Here is a 27147-nt window from a genome sequence, read left to right on the forward strand (position 1 = left end):
GGTTTCTTGGCTTCCATATCAAGAGGATTTCATTCCTCAAAGGAATTAGGCTAGAATGGAAGCAGATCCCGTCTATAAAGCCTATGGTAAGTTTTGGGTTGCCTGGGTTCTGGAGTCTTCCAGAGCATTCTTAGGGGCTAAAATTAGGTCTCGGTACATGACAAGGTCGTCAATAGCAAGGTGGAGACAAATCTCAACTGAATCAAGCCAAATCCCCACAATATCGCCTAGGCCTATACGAAGTGTTCTCTAGCTAACGTGGAGTGAAAGACTGGACAACGTCAGCCCGACTGCATGTGGTGTCGACTAATGTTAGTGTGTAAACTGACCAGGACTAACATCCGGTTCTGATCCGGTTTATGTATAAACCTTAAAAAGAGATCGGTCTTAGTTCTTTGGTGCTGGTTTTGGTTCAATCTATGCATGACAAAGCCTATTAACCTTAGTTTTAAAATTCATTTATTAAATTAGAACTTTCTAAACCATCATGAGAACTTTCAAAAAGATTACAATTCATCATTATCCACCATTGCAAAATGACAAAATGACAAAATGACAAAATGAGTTGTCTACAGTCTACAATATCAGACAAGTTCACACTCCCGGCCGAGTTTTATAGATAAAACTACACAAAAACCCTAAACTTAAGAAGTCGAATTGTAAACTAAAAGGGGAAAGACCAACTTAAATTTATTAAACACAAAATTTCTTTACAAAAAAGAAGTCTTCAAGAAGAGGAGCAGAAGTAGATGGAAGACATCTTATATGGATCAAGAAAGAAGCCAAGCAGCCAAAGCCTGCTGCTGCTGCTCACAGTCTTCCACACTAGTTCCTGCAGCTCCTCCCAACGCATCATCATCATCATCCTTCCAGAGCCATGACAACATCTCCTCTCCTTCTTTAGCCCAAATTGATCCACTCATCCCACTGCTACTGCTGTGAATTTCCTCTGCTGCAACTGCAACATCATCACTTGCAGCAGCACTTGCAGCAGCAGCAGCAGCATTCCAATCCCAATCAGCCCAATTCTGATCATCGAAACAGCAGGTTATACTGGAAGACGAACAATACCAATCCCCAATACTCTCTCCATTAGAACTTGCAATTCCACTCTCCATCTCCTCGCTGGTGGTAATGATGGCGGTGGTGGTCCCTTTGTTCCCTCCCATTAATGTCAATGTCTCATCATGACTTTCTCTCTCCTGTTCTACTCCATTAATCACCTCATCAAAGCTTATCAACATGCTCTCTGTATCCGGATCCGGAACCTTCTCTGCTCCCATTAAAGCCCCATTAAAACTCTGTAATTCAGTCTCTACCCCACCAGCACCAGCAGCTTCACATGATGGGTTCATACTCATACCCATGCTTTGATTTTGATTTTGATCTCTACTGAAAGCAATTTGCAGCACTCCCCTTTCACTGTCAGCAACTAATTTCACAGTTTTCTTCTGTGCCGAAGACATCATCACTGTTGCATTAATGGAATTAGAACCATTAATGATCTTGATAGGTTTCTTCTTCATGGCGGATCGTGCCGTACGACCCCCTCTTCGCATACATCCGCTGCCTAACTTGGTTATGTCCATGACCACCGGCGGTAGGCCTTCATTGCCGAGTCTCCTGAGGGTGAGGATTCTCCTGCTCAGACGGGAGTTCCAGTAGTTCTTTATCTCGTTGTCTGTTCTTCCTGGCAATTGCGTAGCTATCAACGACCACCTGTTTCACCCAATATAACTGATGATTAAGCAATCATAGAGTCTCAATGTTTCGTTTCAACAAAAATAAATTCCCAATTTGTTCGGTTTTATCTAAAAGGAGAATAAAACTTGTAAGAAACAACACCATAATTAAAGATATACATCAACACTTCTCTGCGCGCTTACGGCAAGACAAGATCCCAACAAGGTCCTTGCAAGTAAAGCTCACGCAGCACCCGGGAGAATAAAACTGTCAGAAAAAACCTTTTCCCAGATGCACTTCTCAAGATTGAGTTGAACATCAACCCTGGACACTCCACTCCACTCCGCCCTATATATCTTTTCTTCAATTTCCCGTTTTGGCAAAAGGTTTTTTGTATAGCTATGCATGGTGTACGACCGAGAGATCATGTACTGTACACAGATTATACTCATCCAATGGTTGAAATCAGGACCATGCACCATGCCCAGCCATGTACTAAACCTTTTCCCTGTTTTTATTTTTTCTAGGAAGAGTTGTTTTGTTACTTTAAAGTCTTAAACCTTTATGATTGGCCAGCGAGAAGAAGTTAAAAAGAAAATTGACTTAGACAAAAAGAAACTAGAAAGTGACCCACGAGCATTCAAGTAAAGAATGTGAGCTAGAGCTTTAACTTTCAAGACTAGCCATTTGACACTGAGTGAGAGAGAGAGAGAGAGAGAGAGAGTTACTTGTTTCCCAAGGAGCTATGTAGCTTAATAATGGTATCTTCTTCTTCGGCAGTGATATTCCCTCTCTTTAAGTCAGCTCTTAAGTAGTTGATCCATCTCAGTCTGCAACTTTTTCCACATCTCAATAAACCTTCAAGAGCACAAGGAAAGGAAGGAAGGTAAGTAGCTAGACTGGAAGAATACACTTAAAAAACTTCAAAAACCCAGGAACTCAAAATAAACAACTAAAAATGAAACCCATTTGGAAATCAGGATTGTTTATCTCACCAGCATTCTTGGGTAATGATCTCCATGAACCTTCCCCATTAGCTTGAATGTACTTAATCAGAGTCTCATCTTCTTCAGCTGTCCATCTCCCTTTCTTTAATCCCACTTTCTCGCAACAGGGTGCTCTTCCCATCTCCAGACAACCCGCCCACCCTCAAACGTACACAGAGTACAAGAGTGTTGTGTGTGTGTGTTCGCGCGCGCGCGAGCGAGAGAGAGAGAGAGAGATGGGTGCTTTGGAGTTTGGAGTGTAGCCTCGAAAACTTGGGCGTGATGGGGCTTAACAATGCTAAATAGGTGGGAGAGAGAGAGAGAGAGAGAGAGAGAGAGGTGGGGCTGGTGATGCATAAGGAATTGCGGTGGTGAAAGGTGCCACGACGAAAATAGTAAAATGCAGTAGTCGGTAGTCGTGGCTTGTCGACCGTCTAGAGCTTTGTCACGGGCTTCGATCGCCCACGTTGAAGCGTATAACGGTGGTACAAGGAAGGAAGGCTTTTAAATAATTAAAGTAGAAGGTACCTAGCTGGTTGGCCCAATTGCTCACTAGATCCTTCCTTGACATTTTTCACCCACCCTTGTACTTTAAACAAAAAAACACCTGACCCCGCCCCCTCCCCAAAGAAAGAAGAAAACATTCACTGAACGGGAGAAGAGTAAGGATGTCAATTTGGGATCAGAATTGAAATCGATCTTGAACCTTCCAGTTAAAACTCAATATCAAACCATTTTATTAATAAATGGGATGGTACGGGGATTTGATTTTCCTATCGAATAATAAATGGGACGGGATTCTTAGTGCGACCAGTACCGAAATACCAATTAGATACCGGATTGGATTAGAACTATCAATATCCTTTCAAGGGGTATATTTCAGGTTCTTTTGTTCAAGTTTATGGCTGGAGTTTGATGTATTTGGGTGATATTTTCACTTATGGAGGTTTCAACTGTTATATGAAAGACTTGTTTATTTCATCCTTATTAATTTTTAATTGTCGTTTTAAGAAACTTATATGTGATCTGAAGAAGTAAAATCATAAAATTCAATTCATCATGATTTTGTATTTTAGATTACTTTCAAAAGTTGGAAATGCCTTAAATCTCATAATAGTGAAAAAATCCACAATACTCTTAATTAAACCATCTCATTAGAAACCATTAAAGTTCTTCACCTTTTTGCTACCAGGTTTAAAACCGTTTAGGAACCTATACCGTCTCGTCCTATTGATAATCGGGACCAGGACCTAGATTTGATCCTGTTAACTAAATGGGATGATATTAGGATTGACACTTTTGATACTAGTACCGGTATAGTCCCATCTCGAATACCGAAAACCATCCCATTTGACACCCTTAGAGAGGAGCCCAATCCGTCCTCCCAGATCCTTCCTTAATACGTCACATGCACACACCCCTCATACCCAAAAAATTAAAAAAAAAAAAAAAAAAAAAGTCCACCTTCTTTGACACTTCACATCCACAAACCCCTCATACCCAAAAAAACCAAAACAAACAAACATTCACACAACCCTCTCATTAAATACATCCTCAGTTCTCACAGCTTTTATTATTTCACCAACTCTACATCTCCCTCTTCTCGACCGAACCACCTCCCCTAGGATTATAAAAATTGAAATCAGTGATCGAATTGTTCATTGTGATCAAAATTAGATTGAAATCAGTCACGATAAGTTTGTGACCACTATTCTTCTCAAATATTCTAGTACCTTACAAATTGTCTTTACGTTCTTCCCTAGGGTTAAAAGAATAAGAGTAAAGTAAAAATCTAATAAATCGTCATTGTGATTCGCAATTGGATATGCACATGGTATGGGTCCTTTCCTATAAATACACCAAGGAAGATCAGTTTCATCACATACATTTGTAGTTTATTTTACAAAACATTCCTTTGATCTCCCCCCACCCCACTTTTCTTGCATCTCTGTAAGTATAGAGATAATGACATGCAAGATCTTTTTACTAACTCTGATACTCTGCCATGAGCAGGAGCAACTTAAGAAACTTAAGAGCAAAAGTCCAAAAGTATCAATAATTAATTACTTTTGCTATCACCATGGCCACTGAAATTGCAATTATCACTTATCAGAAGTTGTTCCACTTCGCTCCTTCAATAAACACCACAGAGTTGCAACTGATAGCATTCATTATAATTCTCAACTGTGATTAAGTCACACTTACAACCAATCATCAATTAATTGAACAGAGCCAAGCATAAACAACTCTAGATGGACTTTGAAAAAGGGAGATGGGAAACATTACTATGGAACACTTTTCTGTGAATAATTTGCAAAGGGAAGTGGAGTAACAGAGTTAGAAGTTTCTAGGCATGTTAGTTTCTTACTTCCCAATGAATTTTTAATACAACCTTCAGCATTTTCAACATGAAACAGTAAACATATATTTGTTCTGTACTATGTTCGATTTTAGAGTTCACCTGTTTGTTCAAAGCATCTATTTAGTTTCCTCACAAAGATCATTGCTGGCAGTAATGGCCATCTTTCCAAATCCAGGCACTCCAAATTTTTTTTCAATTGCACAGAAGAACCTCCTCGTCTCACCAGATAAATATGCAAGATCACCAGAATCCAACCTAATTCCAACTGCTTTGTACCTGAAAAATATATTAACTCACCATTGAGAAAAATTAAAAGCAACAAAGAATAGCTGAAGTAGGAAGTCTTCTAGATAGAAAGAAAATCGAAGGGCAAAGAAGGTAGGCAGGACCAAATACACTAAATGGAATTATGATTTTGAAAACAAGGACAAACATTTAAGAAACAAAACATAAGACAGCAGGAATCCAATGATCATGTCTTTTACATAGAAAATAACTGTTACAAGCACTTATCCCAAAAGCTCAAGCTGTTAAGTAAGGGCAACAACAATGTGTATCAACATCCCCCTGCATGTGCAGGCCAGTACACACATGGCTCTGCATGTGACACCATCACGTGGCACCAAGGGGCATAGTTCAAAAACTCGTTTCGTCTCGATCGAAATCTCGAATATTTTGAGTATTTCGGTCATCTCATTTCGGAAATTTTGATTATTTCGGTCATTTCTGTCATTTCACACCCACAAATGGCCAAGCAAAACTCATAGAAAAAATTCCATATTTCGACATTTCGGTATCTCAGAAATTTCGGTCAGATCGAAACACCGAAACGAAACAAGATTTTAAACCTTGCCAAGGGGGCACAACAACACATAACACAAACCCCTCGCACTTACTAGAGATCAAACAACAGCATCATTCCAATGACAAGCATAATACCATTATAATGGCTAATGACAAGAGAGATCAACCACACATGGCGTGTTATCTCTAGCATGAATCCTAGTTGATTGTTACATTATACAAGAACATGGTATGATCAAGAAAAAGTTTTAGAGATTTATGAAAAATAAAACAACTAGGATTCCCTGAAATATAGTGAATATGACATAAAGGAGATCGCTATATAACTTTTGTCTTACTAGAATAACTTCAAGGAAAATGCCATTTCAGGAAATCACCCAAATCACTGATACCCATCTTGTGAAGATATTATTATGGAAAATAGTGAGTTATACAACTGATTTTATGCTTTGAACTCATCATTAAACAGTGATCTGAAATTTTGGACCGTAAGTTTGAAGCTTGTCCCAGCTAACACTCAAAAAGGGAGGCTAGGGGGAGACAAAAGGATTAAAAAACTGAGTTAAACAGTACCTAGGATCAGTATAAGAAATAGAAAGCTTCAGTGGAAATATAATAAGATTGACAATCAACATCACCTAAGAAACAAACAATACTCTGTCAAAACTGAACGAGGATACATTATATATGAGATATAAAACTCAAAATAGTAATTGAACATTCCAATGTGGTCTGGACCAATTTGCTTACATCATATGTGTCCACAAGTGCTAGAAAATTAGTAGGGAATGCCAATGCATATGAGGTGAAAGCTGCCAACTCGCTTTGGTTGGTCTCACCAAAAATGCCACGCATGCCCTGCAAAGAAAGAAGAGAGAAATCAATTAAAAGGAAGTTAGATGGAGAGAGTCAGAAAAATAGGAGATGCAATACTGATTTCTCAAACTATGCCCCAAATAACCAATCACTCAACAAGTCCATTGGGATGGAAAAGTCCGTACAACAATCTCATTCTATTAAAATTCCGCCAATCAAATGGGGTCAAAAGGAAAAATCTTATTGACATCCCACGTGTTTATTTTTATGAGAAAAGACAAATAATCATTAATCGAGAAAAACATACAAGATAGTTTACGGTGATAGAATAAAATATGCAGAATATTTATGGAAATCAATGAGCATACAAGATTACAGTGGTGTTCTTGGCATACCTGGATTCATGATTGTGGAAGCCGAACTCTTTACGATCTCTATCGCACACGAACTGCGTTGGTCTGGTCTGTCCTCTTTCACTCAACTTTAGGTTTTCTCATAGGGGTCACTTAATGGGCCAGTGACAGTTATTTATAGTGGTGAGGACAGGGATCAACCCTGCATAAAAACTAGGGTTTCCTTCCCATTAAGGAAACAATACTTTAGGTCCACACATAGTAACTGGACTCATACCATTAAGCCAGCTCTCATCAACACAACTAAACCGATTTTATTAAAAAAAACAAAAGTGGGACTATGCTAGCACACCTTATGGAAATCTTACATACGGAACCAAAGATAGACCAACCTGACTTCAGTCCACAAGCTTTTTGGGCTACAAAGGTAAATGAGAAATAGGAAGCAGTTTTCTGTTCGAGAGTGTGGCCTACGCCAGCATTCCCATGTGTCTATCTCTCTCCTCCTTAAAACAAGGGGGCAAAAGTATCTTTTCACATGAGGAGGAGAGAGATAGACTCATGGGAGTGCTGGCGTAGGCCACACTCCCAAACAGAGAACTTTTTCCCATGAGAAATATAATAATTGGGGAAGAGTTTTCTGTTTGGGATCGTGACCCATATCAATGGAGGGTTCAATGGGAGCACATGAGAAAGTACAACAAGGGGGAGATTTTTGTTTTTTATGGAGGTGAGTGGTCATTTCACGCCATCATGTGTTTGATGCAATAGTTACACGCCGGGAGGACAGAGTCCTTTTTCCCACAATAATTTATTTAAACTCACCCAGAAGAAGGCCCATGTTTATGTGAGACAGTGAGAGCAAAAAAAGTAGAAGAATTTGTAGTGGGGGACCATGAGATGAGAATAATAAAACCAGTGGGCGAGAGTAAAACATAGTTTGAGGTAAATCTGCAAAAATCAAAAGCTCAAAAACATAGGCTTCTTTCTCTACCTCACCACCATTTACCCATATAGAAAAAAAAGATAAAGTTTTTCTCTACCCATAGGGGACGGTTCATCACTATCTTAGGTTCACAAACCTTTCCTAGGGTTTTAGTATATTCTAAAATACCTTCTTGAATGAGATCTCATTCATCGTGGATGGAGGAAAACTCAATCCATAAAAAAACCTATTTCTTTTAACTTCCAGTTTATTATATGTTCAAATCCGTTATAATTTACTTAGTACATGAATAATGTGTCATTGTAGTGAAAGAAAGTACATGGATAATAGACCATTGTAGTGGAAGAAAGTACATGGGGTGTTTGTCTTGTAGCATGCCCTTATCTCTAAGATCACAAGATAAATTTGAGCTATCAATTCTTATGTTTTTTATAGGGATGCCTTGTGTTTATGACGCATTAATGAATAGTCGTTTTTCTATCCCAAAAAAAAAAAAATCCATAATTGTTTTTAATCTGAATCATTTGTTCCCACTCACAATTGGGAAAGTGCATGGTAATGCTTGGAGTTTTGGTATACATGCATGGACATACACTAGAAGTATGCCAATTTAAAAGGGGGTATTTGATTAAATTAGGCTCTAAAATTTGACAATCTAAACCATGTTCTCTCTATCCAACCGGGAAAATGGATATATTGTGAGGAAAATGACATGGCGAGGTTATCGCCATGTATCCTCCACCTCATCCCTCTTTGGGGGGAAAAGAGAGAGATGAAAATGTATGTAAGAGTCGTCACTTAGAGGAGGCTCTAAAACCCAATATTGTAATGTAATGACTCACATGAAACACCCTTCTTGGGACAAATGGTTCGTTAGTCTAGGTACAGGTCAAGTTATAGTCCGAAGAAAGTATTAAGCACCTCAATCCGCCCAGCCTTTCCGGTCTTCCTATTACTTGATAGGTTAGAGTTACATGTTTTTGGGTTAGAATGTAAAATACAACAATAATGAAAATAAGGGGGTAAAATACAAAAGAAAGTGAAAAGACGTATCTAGGGGTTTGGCTACAAAACAAAGGTTAGTATACAAGACAGTAAAATAAAGCCTATACTATATGAGACATACCGGTACTGACGATGGTAAAAATGGAACTAAACATGGAGAAACATGAAACATACAAGATGGAATGAAAGATGGCAAAAGCACTAAGGACACTTAGGCCTAAATCGTTAAATATGATGACAACAACACAAAAACAAAACCAAAAGATATATGGAGAATGCTAGGCACATGGAAGCATGCAAATTCATGACATGAGTGAATGTAAGGGGAGTCTTAAACTACAGGAGATGAGGATCATCGATTGATGCATACATACAAAAGAGATATGAAAATAAAAGAAGAGAAGATGAGAGAGTGATCACCGTCTAAGGAGATGAGATCACACTCCTATAGGAGATGCAAAATAACAAAAAGCGATAAGAACCGAAATAAACGGAACACAACGAACTTACCTAGTTGGAGATAGATTGAAAACCAGAGATGTGAAGATTTTCCTTTGGTGACTTGGGGGTTTGTACGTGAAACAAGTATTGCAGTTTATGGTGGTTTCTTTTATCTTCTTGTAAACGACACTTCGTTATTAGGCACCGAAATCACCAAGTAGATGACTCTAAGCTGTGATCTTGAAGTCTCCAAGTGTGAATATTCAAGAAGCTATGGGGGAAATATGTTAAGGCCAAGTGATGGACCAAAAGCTATTGAAAGGGGTGATCAATTGAGGTGTAGAGGACTAAGCATGGGCTAAGGATCCAATGAAAACTGAGTAGGGACCCTCCTCAACACGAGAAAGGTTGTATTTATAGATGTAAAGGGGTATGTGCACTCTCAAATTCGTGTTGGGGCCTTGGGTTTGATCTGGATCGTCTGTAAAGCTTTTCTTTACATCGAAAGTGGGTGATTGGTCCAGGTAATGGCCAATGGGGTGTGGGCATGTGGTTTATTGCTAAAAGGAAGGTTTCTTGGGGCCTACGGAAGCCAAAATATGCATCCAAGTTGCTAAAATTGGGCTTGGTAGCGAATAGAATTGAAATCGAAGTCTAAGTCAACACCGAAGTCTAGGTCGACTTTCCAAGGGATCTTGGAGCTCCAGTTTTGGACTCCGGCAAAAGAGATTGATGATCAATAAATGGATTCAGACGGTGCACACTAACGCTGCATCTACAGATACATCAACTCTACACCTTGGAGGGTGCTCATCACCGTCATGGAAAACCTTTAGGGAAAAAGACAAAATGAGGTGTCTACAGTCTATACATATCATGTGCCTTCAATTTATTTTTTGACTTCTTTTCTTGATTCTTATTTCTTTCTTTTCAATGCTTGCCAAACACACACAACCTAAATGATTTATTGTTCTCATGCTACTAGTTAGCTATAGTGTGTGTGTGTGTGTTTTTCTTGCTAAGCAAACACAACTAAATGATCTATCGATCTCATGATGATGCTAATTTTCTTTTAACAGAAAAAAATGCATTAAATAGATAAAATATCCGATACATAGATGTTCGTCCAAGTTCCTTTTCATGCTGCTACTAATTAGCTAGTGCTATACTATCATCAATTATTTGCCAATAGGGATCCACCACAAGGTGTTAGCACCATGGTTCTAAAACTCGGGTTTCGACTAGGTTTCAACCAATCAGAAATCGAGTTCATCTCGATTTCAACCATATGTCGGTCGAAACCTGGGACTCTTTTTAGGCTAACTCGAACCTTGGTTTCGAGGCTCATAAGTTGTTTTTTTGCCCTGATTCTTGTTGTGCTACCTATTTTTGACATTTTAAACTCAATCCATGTATTAGTTTCACATAGAGAACACTAAAAATAATACTTTTGGTTTTTATCCAAGTTTGATACTGTATATTGTTCTTGGACATGGTATCGAATAAGGTTTGACCGGAATATAACTCCTTCAATATAAATTAGATTTAAGCAATGTTGGATTTGTTTGAAAGCTTTCCAAGCTTTAAATTAGATTTAAGCAATGTTGGATTTGTTTGAAAGCTTTCCAACAAAGCTTGGAAAGCTTTCAAACAAATCCAACATTGCTTAAATCTGATTTATAATGAAGGTGTTATGTTTTGGTCAAACTTAATTCGGTGTGCAAGAATGCTATTTAAAATCGCTGTGAATGAAAATATTTTTTTAAACATCAAAGCAAATGAATATTTTACCACGCTTTTGATTTTTAACAATGTTTTATCATATTAAAATGGGTTTTTTACAATTACCACCCCAAAATCTTTCATATTTACTATTATCCCCCCCCCCCCCCCCCCCCCAAAACAAAAAAACTTTGAAACAACTGTTACTCTCCCCTGTTGCATACTAATAACTAACTGGCCCCCACCATTATAGACCCGTAACGGAGGGGGTTAATTGTGAGAGTGTGTTGTTGTCATGGATATTTTAGGATCAAAATACCCTTTTTGGGGTGGTAATTGTAAAAAATTCCCACCCCGTCACCATCCCGTCTCCTCCTCCTCCTTCTTCTCCTTCTTCTTCTTCTTCTCCTTCTGGTGTTATATGGGCCCGGGTGTTCAGGGCAGAGGTATGTGCTTTCCGGAGGTGGGCGAAGCACAAGGGTAGGGATTGGCCCTTGTGGCCTAGGTTGCAGGCAGCCTACGCCTGGGCTGCAAGCTTTTAACGGAAAAAAAAAAAGGGTTCAAAGAAGAAGTAAGCATCACCACTCCATACATCATCCGGAAGCTTCGACTTATTAGTCAAACAGGAAGCACCTCTACACCCCATGACCCCCCACCTGCATCATCAATGATTTGCGGAGTGCCACTAGTCTGAGGCGGAGGAGGGCCATCCGCATGGAGAAACCAGAAAGAAGCTGCCGCCATCCACAGGGGTGGGGATCACAATAAACACCTTAAATCTGAAACTAATAGCATCTTAACACCCAACCCTCGAATCAAAACCCTATCAATTCAATCAGGTACAAAGGAATTGGATTTTATAAAACCATGAAGAAGAAAAAGCTCTGCAAATCTAAACTACTCTCTCTCTCTCTCTGCTTCTATCAGTTATTGTTGGTTATAATAAAACTCACTAACAAAGAACTGTATCTCCAAAATCAAATATGACATAAATTCATAAATTCACAGAAACAAGGCTTCAAGAAACTAAAAACTGCCATGGATCATCTTCAATTGATCGTCTCTACTCTTATAAACAGGAGGGGAAGAAATCTGCCAGGTTGAGAACTTTTGAACACGATGCAATCGCCCTCTCTGCTAGGAAATGAAATCCGTCATGTTACCATGCTAAGTTGGCTTTCTGAAAATGATGCAATCGCCTCTCTGCAACCTCAGCCCCCGCAATCGCTGATCTCTGCAACCCCCGTGCCTGCAACTCATCTTCTCTGCTGCAACTGCACTCACTCTCATTCACTCTCCCTCCTCAGCCCTCACTTTCCCTCTCCCCGACCAACCTCCCCCTACAAGCGTGAACTCTCTCTCTCTCTCTAGAAAGCTCCCACCCCCTTCTCTCAGCAATCAAACACCAAAAGAAAATTCAGCCAAGCGAAGATTTCAAGTATTTCAAACCCTGAGTATCTGGAGCTTGGTGGAGAAGGCAATGGCAACCCAATCGGGTTGGGACGAAGACCACTGCAGCTGCTCGATCTCGGCTCCAGCAGTGTAAGCGAGGATGGGATCGAGGCCACCCTCGACGGGCTGGCCCATTGAGGAGAGATCCCAAATTAAGGCCTGGTAATCGTCGCCGGCAGTGCAGATGTGGTAAGAACTGTGCGGAGCCCAGGCGATGGCGTTGACGCTGGCTTGGTGCCTCTGCAACTCAAAGAAGAAGAGAAGGAGGAGGAGAAGGACGGTGATGGGGTGGGAGTTTTTTACAATTACCACCCCAAAAAGGGCATTTTGGTCCTAAAATATTTGTGACAACTGACAACAGCATACTCTCACGACTAACCCCTCCATTACGAGTCTGTAACGGTGGGGGCCAATTAGTTATTAGTATGCAACAGGGTAGGGTAACAGTTGTTTCAAAGTTTTGGGGGGAAAGGGTAATAGTAAATATGAAAGATTTTGGGATGATAATTATAAAAAACCCTATTAAGATTTATGAAGTTTTTAGATTTAAAAAAAACTCCAGCATTAGAAAATTGAAAATTTCACGTACCGTCGAAAATCTAATTTTTGTTCTTGAACTGAGAGGTTAACTTTTTATCCTTTTAGAATTTTATTTTTTAACTATTTGTATTAGATTCAAATAAGGGGTATTTGCTTATTTAAATGATATTAGGCATAAATAAAGGTCTTGGGCATAAATAAGTAGAGATGTAAACGGATCGAATTCGGTCAGATAGTAGCATTATTATATTCATATCCGATTATATTCGGACAGATTCGGATAATATCCTATCGATTTTCGAACGGATTCGGATAATTTCCGGATAGTGATTTTTTGAATACAAGTTCTCCTAAATGAATATGAATATGGATCAAATACGATTTTTTGACTATCCGTTGACATATTTACCGTTTTTATGATAAGGGTTAGGATTGAGACTTGAGAGTTCAGTAACTACCCTTTCTTATAAACTTCTTAGTCTTTTATTCTTTTACGTTTTTTACTTTTAATTTTTTAATAGATATGTAATTCCATGTATCACATTGCATAAAACAATATACATAAACCAATAGCAAATCTAGAAAAAGAATCACATTATCTTAACTTATAAATTTATAAAAATAAGATAATAAAATCCAATAAGGTACCTTAAAAGGATAGACAAACACAGAGTTATATTTCAGATATTTTATTACCGTCGGACTGCTAAACGAATCGAATAATAATCGGTCGGATAGGGGGATTATCATATTCGTATCCAATTAGTTTCGGACGGATTCGGATTCTCCTAAACGGATACGAATGCGGATCGAATATGGATTTACGAATATCCATTTACATCCCTATAAATAAGGGTCTGGCCTGATTTCTGGCATGTATAAGTGAGTGTCTGTCCTAGTTTCCAGTCAAGTTTCCTCAAGTTCCGATGGAGATAAGTGACACTTTTAGGTATTTAGACTGAAACTACCGAAAGATGGTCGAAACATGTCGAACCATTGAGTTTTAATCGAAACCCTGAATTTTTTTAAATCACCCTTTAACTCGTCTCAAAAACCTACAAAACCGAGTTAACTCGGTGGTTTCGATAGGTTTTGGTCGAGTTCTTCTTCCATGGTTAGCACACATAGCCCAATTGCCAAATTGAAGGCACATCACTTAAGTTATATTTATTATGCATTCAGGGAATAGATTTCGAGTCCAGAACACATTCTGAAGCAAAAAAACAGAGCCGAATTAGCTTCCAAAATGTGTTCAAGACCCAACATCTATGAGGCCATACTCAATCATTCGGATAATAGCAAAATAATATTTAGTTATTCACTGATGATCCTTCTGAATGGGTATGAGTAGAAGGCAGACTTGGGCTTGGAATAGGTATCTCTCGCTGCACCACACTCGTGCTGTAGTTCTCCCTTTCTCCCTCGAACTTGTTCACACGAATAACAACACATTCAGATACTTTTATGGCTTTGGTAAAAAGGTATGCTAGAGAAGAGCTGGCAATGTTTACGGCATTTCAATAATACATATTTTTTTATTTTGGGTAATTTGATTAAACAAAATATTGGGTGAATAACTTAGTAAACCAAAACCAATTTTAAGGTAAATTTGTAATGCCCCCCCCCCCCTCCTCCCAAAACAAAAAAGTTACAACACTACAACTTCTCAATTTGGCTTTTTTAGGATGCGTTTGGTATCATTCTTGAAATGTATTCTAGGTCAATTTCGCATTTTGAGATGATAAAATAATTTTAAAAATCAACTTAGAAAGCTAAAATGTGTAATCGACCTAAAATGCATTCTAAGAAGGGGCAATTACTATCACTCTCCTACACTTAGCCTATATTTACTAAAACTCTTCTACCTTAACTTTGTTTTTGATTCCCCCAATAAAGTGAACTTCTACCCTCTCTACTCCCTTGATGTTTTAAAATGCTCAAGTTACCCCTTTCTTCTTACTTGTTAACCAGTTACCTATATTTAAAACTATTAAAGAAAAGTAGGGAAGTTTTAGTAAATATAAGCTTAAGTGTAGGGGATTGATAGGGATTGCCCCTTCCAAGAATACACGCCAAATGCAGCATAAACGTGCTAGGAATTTTTATCGTCAACGATTCCCTGCCCGGTACGGTTCCTACAATCCTCTAACAAGCGGGGGGTGGACCCCATCTGGGCAGAGTGTTCGGTCAGGAGGTGGAATGGTCATTTTGCCCCCCTTATTAGAGAATTGTAGGAACTGTACTGAATAGGGAACCATAGGTGATAAAGGTCCGCAAGTAATGGCTGAAGAGACAATGAGGGACATGGCAATAATAATTGCGTCACTCTCAAGGAGGGGACCCCAAAATACCAAATAAGTTGCTTCTGGACTTTACTTGTTAGCATTTATCTACCCAGCCCATCCGTAGGTTAACTATCCCCGGCCCAGCTCTTTCGAGCTTAATTCAACCAGACTGGGCCCTTTTTTTTTGGGTGAAAACACATAATAGCACACAAAATTACCACCTTGCCCCCAGTGAGATCAAAGTCTCATCCATGTTGATGTCCTTTCACACATTCTCATTGGTCCCCACACTGGTGTAAGGGTATGTGATCAAGCAACAATATCTTACCTTATAAATATACTAGTATAGGGAAGTATTTCTTGTGGGGGAGCATGGTTCCTGTGAGCACATGAGAGCCAATGGGAGTGTGTGCGGAAGCATCAATAGGGGCATCATTTCGTATTTCATGGGGGGCAGGGCGATCATTTTACCCCCTCCTGTGTCTAGGCACAGGCACCATGCTCCCCCACATAAACCATTTTCCCTAAAAGTATACTTGCGTGTAAATCAGGTTGCTCCTTACCGGACCCAACCAAAGGCATGAACCAGTTTGAAATTCAATGGTCTACAATATGGAAATCCAACCCATTTCCAAAAAAAAAAATCTTGTGGGATCAGGTTTTTCCAAGCCTTAGTTGCACCTCTATAATATGGATTAAAATCCTTTGCAATTCTTTCATCTTGCAGTTCAGGCCTGAGAGTTCGACATGTGGAAGATGCTTCATCCAACGGTATAAGCTCGATTGACTCAATTTTTTTTTCTCAAACTCAATACCGTTGGATGTCGTATCTTCCACGTATCGAGCGCTCAAGCCGAACTGCAAGGCACTGTTGAGGATTTTTTCCCTATAGTATCTACTTAAAGTTCTTTGGGTCAGTGGCCCAAGACCTACTAGCCCAGGCCTACTGGTAATTATAATTATTTTGGCACTTTCGATACGGTTGTAGTTGGGTCCATCTGTGCCAGCCCCAGATATTTCTGTCACCGGGTAACCATGGGACTGGCCCGATAGTTGAATCCTTCTTGGTATCACCATGAAAGTCTGAGTTGTTGTCATTGGACACATGGTACAAATAAGACAAAAGACATTAATTGTATAAAAGTTTTTAATTAAATATGTAATATTATAATGAGATAGAGAGAGAGAGAGAGAGGTATACAGATCTTCTACGGTGCCCTGCCCTTAGCAGCCTATGCGGTCCAGATAGAGCGCTGCATGCAATGTCCGTCATACCTTTGCTTGGGTAAGGCGCTCGGACATTGCACACAGCACTCTGTCTGGACCACACAGGCCACTACGGGTAGGGTGCCATAGAGGATCCCGATCAAAGAGAGAGAGAATTATGGCGAAAAAATGCGCTATTTCAATACAAGGAGAAGATGGGAATTGACCATGTTTTTGGCTATGACAAACTCAAGACTTTACCTATATTAGAATACACATTCTAAAAGAAAATTCTTCGTTTTTTTTGGCAAAACGAAAGTTTATTGATATGAACGAGTTGTAGTCGAGGTGTCCAAGTTACAAAGGTCCAGGAGCCAGGGGAGAGGAAGGTGGCCAATCTGACTTACTCGACAAAGTCAAGGCCTTTTGGGGCCACAAAGTCCGCAACATGGTTGGACTCTCTAGAAATGTGAAAAAAAAGAACACTCCTCAAAACAAGAGGCTAAAAACTGAATGTCCTCAATAACAGACGCAACGGACGAAGGAGGGGATCTGGTAGCATTGTTGATGAAGGCTATAAGCTCAAGATTATCAGATTCCACTTGGAGCTTATCAAAGCATTCACCAACGCAATGGAGGAGACCTGCTCTGAGCCTATCAAATTCTTTAATGCCATGTCAAGAAATGAAGAAAAAAAGTTAGGTGTCCCCTATTAATAATTGGAGAACTTATATCAACATACCAAGAATGGTACCTCAAATCCAACTGCAATCTTGTATTTTTTTTTTGCTAAAGATCAGCAAAGTATGTATTATAATGAAATGAAATTAGGATACAGAATTACAGTCATAAGCTATTGCATAGTCTAGCTAGGGATTGCCCTACTCGTTCATACAAGTAAAACGCTTCTCAACTCACATCAAGACCTCTAACCAAGAGCATCCCGACGCCTAATTGAATCTGTAATGCGGGCGACCCATTGCTTCCTAGCCTATCACTCTAGCAATGATCTGGGGCGTACTGTTCCACCTTGTCATTGTTTTTGTTTTCGCCGCATGGGTTGCCAGTGCGTCTATAGCCGAGTTGCCTTCTCGATAGCAATGTGTGATCCGCCATTGAATTGTATCCAGGTAATCAATTAGTGACCACCACAGTTGTAGAAAACTCCAAGGCATCTTTCCAGCTAAGACTGAGCTAACTACTGCTGCGGAGTCCGACTCGATCCATACTTTCCCTATCTGTACCTCACGTGCTTCCTTGATACCTGCAAAGAATGCAGCCATTCCGCTTCATAATTTGTTCCTACCCCCTCATAGATGGCGAAGCATTTTACTGTGGTACCATGGTTGATTCCTGATTACCCCACCAGCGCCCGAATGCCCTGAGTTACCCCAATGATGACCCATCAATGATGATTTTCCACCATTCTGGTAGCGGCTTTCTCCATACTACTTCCTGTATTGGCTGTGTCGGGGGCACCTTGATGGTTAACTGGAACTGCTTAGCTAGACGACATCCAAACATTGACACTCGCGGGTGCAGGCTGTGAGACCAAACTGCCCAGGTCCCCTCAGGCGTGCTGGCCTTTACTCTGAGTGCATTCCACGCAGACTGTACCGAGAATACTCCTGAAGTGGTGTGTGACCACGCACAGCGGTCAGGTCTGAACTACAATCTTGTATTAATAATCACTAAAAAGTCAAATTGGTGAACGTGAATATTCATCCTCCAATTACTCTGAGTTGCTACGTTTTAGCTCTTTGCATGCATTGGACGGAGTTACAGAAGAAGGGTTTTGGTCTGTGTAACCACGGTTGGTTATACTAAGTCTGTAACTATATCGGAATTGCCTTCCTTCATAGAGTAGTCGGAAGTAGATACAAGTCAGAAATAAAACCAAGCGAGTAAACCAGAGTAGTAAAACTGAAAACTGCAATTTTTAAAGCTTCTTGGTTCCTTCTTAAGTTCACTTATATATGAATTAACTCATTGAGACAAAACAAAGCAAGTTAATGCATACCATAACATTCACTTTGTACAAGATCAAAGCAGCGAGAGAAGACCCACAGACATTCTCTTTGTAAAATTCAAAATACCCAGAGACCCTCCCCCCAAAAAAATAACAGCATAGTTGACTCCTTGGCCAGGAAGGCGATGTCCATTGTGTAGGACCTCTTGGCCCTTATCCACTCCTTGGCTATCTGATCTCTGTAATTCGGATACCTTGCATTTTCACACTTTAAAAAATAAGCTTTTTCATACCAGGAAAAAAAAAAGTTACATATTTCTTTATAGGAATTGTCATCTAATTATTATTTGGGAGAGATTTGGATATGCCGCCAGTTTTCGATACGTTAGCGGCCTAAGTACACCAATCCCAAGCTGGACTTATGAGGGCAAGATGGCCGGCTTTTTCTAAAAGGGGAGAGAGAATGACACAAGCTGGGCACCTTGGCAGCATGCCAAGCCTTTACTCTTATTCTTATTTTTCATAAAAGAAGAAGTGTCTCTGAGCAGTCGACGTGCTCAACGTCCCCTTACTTGACCATGTGTGATAGCAGTCTCAGGTGGCAGAGGTGAAAAGGAAAGAAAAAGAGAAAAGGGGTTGGGGTGGACCTTGATTTTTTCATTCACTTTGGGGTTGGTTGTCCAATTCTTGTGCGCAAGCATCCTATTCAGTTAAGAGAATTTAAAGATTTCTATTAAGCATTATCTGACAATGCCCACTCATTCAGAGCTGCGCTCCATACAATAAAGGCTTACCAAAAGGGGTGGAGGGTGGAGGGTGGAGGGGGGAGAGCCATTAATAACTCTGGGTCTAAGATTAAGACAGATTGCTAGTGAATGAGGCTACATGAACAGGAGAAAGTGTTGGAATATGACTGTTTTGGTGAGCCACATTCTCCTATTCATGTAGCCTCATTCACTAGCAATCTGAGCAACATATACACCAGAAAGCCTCAAATGGGCTTCCCACATGGCCTTCATTAACTCACACCGTTATATATAAGAGTGATACTTAAGGAATTCAATAGGGTTGGTAGCAGCTGATATGGCTTGCTCCCGCAGTGGGGTTTAGTCCCACATCGGGTGGGTGGGGTGCGTGTTTGTGTTTATTTGCACTCTGCAGCTTGGAAGGTTGGTTAACACTTTTGAGCTGTCGTGTCAGTGTGCTTGACCAAAAAAAATAGGGTTGGTGTAGTGTAGCCATTTATGATTAATGGCTAAACAAACAAATAATCTGTAACTTCCAATGATTTCCAGCTGCATGGTTCGTCCTCAACCATAAATGGAAGATGAACAACAAACCAAATTATTGCAGCACCATTTGCATTGATACGCTTTCAATTCTATATATTCTTTCTTAGGACGACCACCAACTCACTCTGGGACTTGGCTCCTGTCCAGCACTCTGCCCGGGCTGCATGTGCAGCACCGGACAGAGGGAGGTGTGAAAAGACCGCCTCACCCCCTGCTCGGGCAAGTGCTGGACAGGATATTTTTGGGTACCCACATTTAAAAGTGAATTACTTGGTAAAGTAATTTATAAACAAATATCTTTTTAAAGGAATAACAAGTGACCCCAGTCAGGTGAACTTTGTAGGCATCACTGTGTAAACAGAAATCACCATATAATACCATGAAATCACAGAAAAAAAATATGAAATCTTAAAACTATGAAACAGTAAATCATTAAAATTATGAAACTGTATTGAAACCCTACTCTGAAAATGTGAAACCTTTACCTGAAATTGCAGAGAGGAGGAAGAATGAAGAAAAAATCTCCATTCATGATAGGGTATTGGGGAGGAAGAATAAAAGAGAGAGAATCACATTTTTGCTCCTAAACATAAAATTTCAACAAGTTGATATAAAGGTTTCCTAAAAAAAAAACAAGAATATATAAAGGGTAAAAATGTGCATAAACCCAACTGAGTTCAACATCCTTGGTGGCATTTATAAGGATCAGAATGCAGTCAGATGATCCTAACAAGCTACACGCCTACCCAAACTCTTGGCTGGGTTGGGGAACTACAAACTACTAGTTTAGCCTAGTTGGCTTACCTAGCGTCCAGAATAGAGCTTACTTGAACAACAGCTTCACTTTGCTAACTCACTGACCATGTCAAGCAACAACTACTGTTACTATCACTCTGTTAGCCTTCACTCCATTCTGCGTAAGGTCCAGATTGGTCAATCTCACACAATCCTCCGAAAACAAGGTGTTTTTGTTAGGTCAGCTAACTCATTCGAGCATCTGTATTGCATTTGCCAGAACCATGAATTAAGTGGAGTTAGAGTTGTATACATAAAAAATGCTACCATTGAAGGATAACCAGTTTATGTTGAATGAATAAATAAAGTTTAAATAACTAGTACATGTAATTAAGGTTACAATGACCCTTATAGATGTAGGGAGGAACATTTGTCCCCAAGATTCTCTGAGACCCAAAAAAAAAAAATCACTCTTTATATTGAATGGTTTCAGTATCAAAGGGTTAAACAACCCACCCCCCAACCCCAAAAAAAAAACACGATCCAAGATTTTCTTTGGGTAGAATGCCAATGGGAAAAACATCATCAAATTTCTATCACAGTAACTGTCGAACTTAATAACTTTAGGGACAGTATTAATCAAAAAATATTTACGGTTTGTTTCTTGCCACTGCAATGTTTTCTATATACAGCTGAAAACCTGTAAGTATGACATGTTTACCGTAGATCAATAACATCAAACTTCAAACTGAGGTTCATGTTGCGGCAGGAAATTGTCAGACTGTTCTTCTGAGAATGATCTGCACAGAAGAACAAGCGACAGGGGAGAGCCAGGTTCGACCGCAGGGGGGGGGGGGCTCTCCAATGCCTAAGTTAGATTCCTTCGCAGCAGACAAGTTCCTTGAAAATAGAATGAATCGGCCCCCTTACCTTGGGTGTACCTGGCTGTTTCTAGCTGAGGAGCTGAGTGGGAGGTGGTTGTGGAGAGTCCCGATTTGGTAAGTATTCTAGTCATGGTAGGAGATCCCATGTGGATTCCTTTTGGGAAAAGGCTTCCTCTTTGGGAAGAGTCCTTCCTTCATTAAAACACGGCATTGGCCGCTGCCTTGTCAGGCAAGTGATCAGGCTTGCTGAGTTGGCATTCCGGATATCTCGGCGTGAAATCAGGCAGCAGTTGGATCGGTTACCAGGTCGGCCTGGTTAGTTCCGTAGCCGACCGGGTCGGTTAAGCATAGGGAGGGCAACCTTTAGGCCACTTATGGTGGATCGTAGTTGGTCTAGTGGCCAATCTGTAAGGTCGAGTCAGGCTTCATAATGTCCATGTCAAACTTGAGCTGTTTGGGCTTTCTATGGTCATACGTCGAGCATCCGAGCTGACCTTCAGGGTCAGCTCTTCTTTGGTGATCTTGGTGACCATGTTGATGACCGCGCCTTCCTGGTTTGGGCTCGTATTGCCGCATGACAATCTTTACATCCCTGGGTGAGTACGACAAATGAGCTTATCTTGTCAGATAACTTCAATACAGGTCGACACTGATGCAGAGCTGAAGCACTACATCTGCAAGAAGAAGAAGAATAGGAAGTTCCTATCCAAGTTGTAGTGTTAGTATTGTTAGTGGTGGATCCATAGTTTTTTTTAAGTGTTTTTTTGTTTTTAAATTAAATCGGCCCAACCTAGTTGAACTAGTGGTTCAATTTACGTGACTTGAGTCACCTTTTATTTATTATGTAATTTTTTCTTTTATTTGGGTCCACACCATACTCCCACGAATTAGAAAGGAGTGTGGGTTTAGTTAAGTCGGCTAGGGGTTCTGTTCAAAACTAGAATTCCAGAATTGAGAATAGCTTGAATGATCTGATCGATTACCCCAGCCCTTTATTTATAATAAAATCTAGTTACATAAGAGATACAAATCCCCCCAATCCTATTCCTACTAGGAATTCCCACTAGAACTAGGAATCCCCAATAGGAATCGTATAAGGGGGAAAAAACAGAAATAAAAACACAAAATAGAATGCCAAAAAAGTCCAGAATACCGGTTACATTATTCAACACTCCCCCTCAAGTTGGAGCAAAGATGTCGATCATGCCCAACTTGACTAGATTAGGATGCAACAACTTTCCAGGCAGTCCCTTGGTGAAGACATCAGCAAGTTGATCCGAAGAAGTCACAAAAGGAATACAAATCTGCCCACCTTCTAATTTCTCCTTGATAAAATGCCTATCCACCTCAACATGCTTGGTACGATCATGCTGTACCGGGTTGTGCGCTATACTGATTGCAGCCTTGTTATCACAGTACAACATCATAGGAAGGCGAATAGGAATACCCAGATCTTGTAGCAGTCCTTTAAGCCAAAGTAACTCACAAATTCCCTGTGCCATAGTTCGAAATTCAGCTTCGGCACTAGAACGAGCAACTACATTTTGTTTCTTGCTACGCCAGGTGACAAGATTTCCACCTACAAAGGAACAATATCTAGAAATAGACTTCCGATCTGCAGAACCAGCCCAATCAGCATCGGTGTATCCTTCTATCCGTAGGTGACCATGTGAAGATAAAAGAATGCCTTTTCCAGGAGCCGACTTCAAATAGCGTAGAATACGAAGAACAACCTCCATATGAGAAGTGTAGGGATCATGCATAAATTGACTCACAACACTCACAGCAACAGCAATGTCTGGACGAGTGTGTGAAAGGTAAATCAACTTCCCTACAAGTCTTTGGTACCGGCCTTTATCAACAGGCTCACCATCATTTTCCTTTAGCCGAACAGCAGGATCCATAGGAGTATCCGTAGGGTGGCAGCCAAGCAAACCTGTTTCGGCCAACAAGTCTAGGACATACTTTCTTTGGGAGAGAAATATGCCTTTTGAAGATCTGGCCACTTCAATCCCAAGAAAGTATCGTAATTTACCTAGATCTTTAATCTCAAATTCCTGGCCAAGGAAGGTCTTCAACTGTCTGATCTCATCACTATCATTGCCAGTAACCACTATATCATCAACGTAGACTATAAGAACAGTGAGTTTTTCATCAACCCTCTTGATAAAGAGTGTGTGATCAGCATTACTCTGCTTATCGCCCACAGAAATCATGGCCTTGTGGAATCGACCAAACCAAGGCCGGGGTGACTGTTTCAACCCATACAATGCACGCTTCAGCCTACACACTTTTCCTTTATTTCTGTCACAAGAAAACCCTGGTGGAATGTCCATGTATACCTCCTCTTCCAGTGCCCCATTTAGGAAGGCATTTTTAACATCTAGTTGTTGTAAATCCCAACCAAGGTTGACTGCACATGACAACAATACCCGAACTGTATTCAGCTTTGCAATAGGTGCAAAGGTCTCCTGGTAGTCAATGCCGTATGTCTGAGTAAAACCCTTGGCCACGAGTCGTGCCTTGTATCTATCCACGGTGTCATCCACCTTCTGTTTCACCACAAACACCCATTTACATCCAACGGTTTTCTTCCCAGATGGAAGAACCACAAGCTCCCATGTGTTATTTTTCTTCAAAGCCTCCATTTCTTCCATCATGGCTGCCTTCCACTTTCCATCTGATAGAGCTTCCTGCCAAGTATTAGGAACACGAACAGAAGAAAGGGAAGAAATAAAAGCACGAAATGATGGGGAAAGGGAGTCATAAGAAACAACATGAGATATAGGATGCTGAGTGCAAGTCCTGATACCTTTGCGAAGGGCAATAGGTAACTCAAGAGAAGAAATATTACCGGGTGGAGAGGCAGGTCCTGGATCCAGGTTTGGCAATTGGATGGGTACTGGAGCAACGGTTGATTGAACCTGCTTATGTTTCCTTCCATAGGTCTTCATATTGCTAGCATCAATCCTCTTCTGAAATTCAACAATAGTCCTCTGGACAGGAGTTTGGGCTGGAGTGGGCTGCTCCCCCTGTACAAGAACCTCTCCCCCTGACTCGGGGGGAGGACTAGAAGTAGGCTGAACAATCTCTCCCCCTGATTCAAGGGGAGGACTAGAAGTGGGTTGAACAGACTTAAGATAAATAGGCTAGAGTGGAGGTGGAGAGTCTACAGTCAACACATCTTCACTTACACTCTCCCCCTAAAGATGTGGGGACACATAGTAGGAGACACTCTCATGAAACACGACATCCATGCTGACAAAAGTCCGGCGGGATGGGGGATGATAGCACTTATACCCCTTCTGTGTAGCTGAGTATCCCAAGAAAATGCACCTAAGACTCCGTGGATCAAGTTTGCCCGGGGACCTGGTATCCCTGGCATAGCAGACGCAGCCAAACACTTTGGGTGGAACAACAAATGAGGAAGAGCCAAGTAATAGCTCAACAGGGGGTCTAGAGTTAAGGACCCTACTGGGCAGCCTATTAGGGCAGCCTATTAATCAAATAGGCTGCAGTGAGGACAGCATCCCCCCAATAAACGGAAGGGACGTTCCGGGCAAACAAGAGTGCACGAGCGACCTCCAAGAGGTGGCTGTTCTTCCTCTCAGCCACAGCATTTTGGGCTGGAGTATCAACACAGCTGGTTTGATGGAGGATCCCATGGGCAGTCAGGTATTTTTGGAACTGACCTTCCATATACTCGCGTCCATTATCACTCCGTAAAATTTGAATAGTGGTATGAAATTGAGTTTTAACCATCTGGTGAAAGTGTTGAAAACATGAGGAAACCTCACTCTTATTATGCATAAGATAGACCCAAGTAAACCTAGAATAGCAGTCAATAAAAGTAACATACCACCGATGCCCCGAAAGTGAAATTTTCCTACTAGGACCCCACACATCAGAATGAATAATATGAAATAAAGAAGCTGATCTTTTATTGGAAATGGGATAAGTTGAACGTGTCTGTTTGGCCAAGACACAAGGCTCACAAAAGAAGTCTTCTTTATGACAAGAATTACCTAATGCTGGAAATAAAGTAGATAAAGTACCTAAAGGTGGATGTCCTAGTCTAGAGTGCCATATGTGTAATTCAGAAGAGAAAGATGTTGGGGAACAAAGCCGAGAAGGTAAAGCCTGTGTTGATGCAAGGTCTCCATCAAGCAGGTACAATCCGCCATGCACTTTACCCGATCCAATCGTCTTCCCCGAGTCCAGTTCCTGAAAAACACAATGAGTAGGAAAGAAAGTCACTTTACAGTTTAAGGATTTGGTGATACTGCTAATGGAGAGAAGATTAGTGGTGAACTTGGGTATATGTAACACCGAAGATAAAGTCAGAGAAGGGGAACAGCCAATGGATCCTTTCCTTGATATGGAGGAGAGGGACCCATCAGCAATTTTCACTTTGTCCTTACCAGAAGCAGGAAAATATGTGTTAAAAAGGCTGGAGGAACCTGTCATGTGATCAGTAGCTCCAGAATCTATAATCCAAGGAGTGGAAACTACTGATGCACAATGACCACCAAAGGAAATACCTGTACAGGCAAAGCAGGAACCTGAATTGGCAGCAGATGTAGTGGGGGCAACAGATGTGTTCAACAGACGGCAGAGAGCATGAAGTTCGTCCTGGGAGAAACCGATGTCAATAGTGGGAGCTGAAGTTACACTTTCAGTGTGATTGGCCTTGTTTTTAGATTTAGCACGACCACGTTTGCTCTCAAAATCAGCAGGCTTCCATGAAGTTTCCAACACTAAGCCTTAGTGTGAAATGGTTTGTGACAATGATCACACTTCACAGGCTCTTTAGTAGTAGCAGTAGCAACAACATTATCAACAGAAGTGTCAGTAGTAGTCTGTAAAGCTGATCTGGCGACCTTAGGAGTAATCATCATAGCAACCCTCCTTGTCTCTTCACTGTGTATATATGAAAAGGTTTCCTCCAAAGTGGGAAAAGGAACTCGACCAAGAACCTATACCCGAATAGGGTCATAATCATTATTAAGTCCAGCAAGAAAATCATATACCCGAAACTGATCCACAAAGGTATGGTAGGCAATAATATCTGCAGCAGTGGTAGGCTGGAATCGAGCATAGTGATCCAATTGTTGCCATAGGCACTTGAGGGTAGCATAGTACTTAGTGACTGTCATCTCCTTCTGAGTAGTGTTTTGAAGAGTCTTCCTGATCTCATAAACCTGAGCAGCATTCCCTGAACGACCATAAGTACCCTTGACAGCAGTCCATATCTGAGTGGCAGTGTCAAGGAGAAGGTACTGACTAGAGAGGTCAGTGGTCATGGAATTCAGAACAAAAGACATCACCATTGCATCATTGGTAGCCCATTTAGTGCGGGCAGCCCCTTCTTCAATGGGTTGCTTGGTGGTACCAGTAAGGTTGCCAGTGAGTCCCCTGCCAGCAACAGTCAGGGATAATGATCTGGCCCAAATCAGATAATTGGTACCATCAAGTTTGATGGCAGCAGCATAGGGCAGGAAATCATTCCTGGTCTGATCTCCTCCAGAAGCAGCCGAGGTAACCTCTGAGTCACCCATAAGATATAAGGCAGCAATGCAGATTGCAAAAAAAACTGATTTTCCAAAAAACTGCAGAAATCGATCTTGAATTGGGCAGAATTCTGATCTTCAAAAAACAGCAGTACT

The 27147-nt window shown here is 40.7% G+C and overlaps 1 protein-coding gene across 1 annotated transcript; it reads right to left on the reverse strand.

Annotated features, from left to right (window-relative positions):
• Positions 1-734: 734 nt before the first annotated feature.
• LOC122667102 (transcription factor MYB111-like) lies at positions 735-2866 on the reverse strand. The gene is made up of 3 exons (XM_043863297.1): positions 2679-2866; positions 2412-2541; positions 735-1719 (listed from the first exon to the last, which is right to left on the reverse strand). Exons 1-3 carry the CDS (start codon positions 2809-2811, stop codon positions 771-773), a joined length of 1212 nt encoding a protein of 403 aa, XP_043719232.1. The 5' UTR covers positions 2812-2866; the 3' UTR covers positions 735-770.
• Positions 2867-27147: the final 24281 nt, after the last annotated feature.

Source organism: Telopea speciosissima, chromosome 7 (genome assembly GCF_018873765.1).
Source record: "Telopea speciosissima isolate NSW1024214 ecotype Mountain lineage chromosome 7, Tspe_v1, whole genome shotgun sequence".
Taxonomy (NCBI): Eukaryota; Viridiplantae; Streptophyta; class Magnoliopsida; order Proteales; family Proteaceae; genus Telopea; species Telopea speciosissima.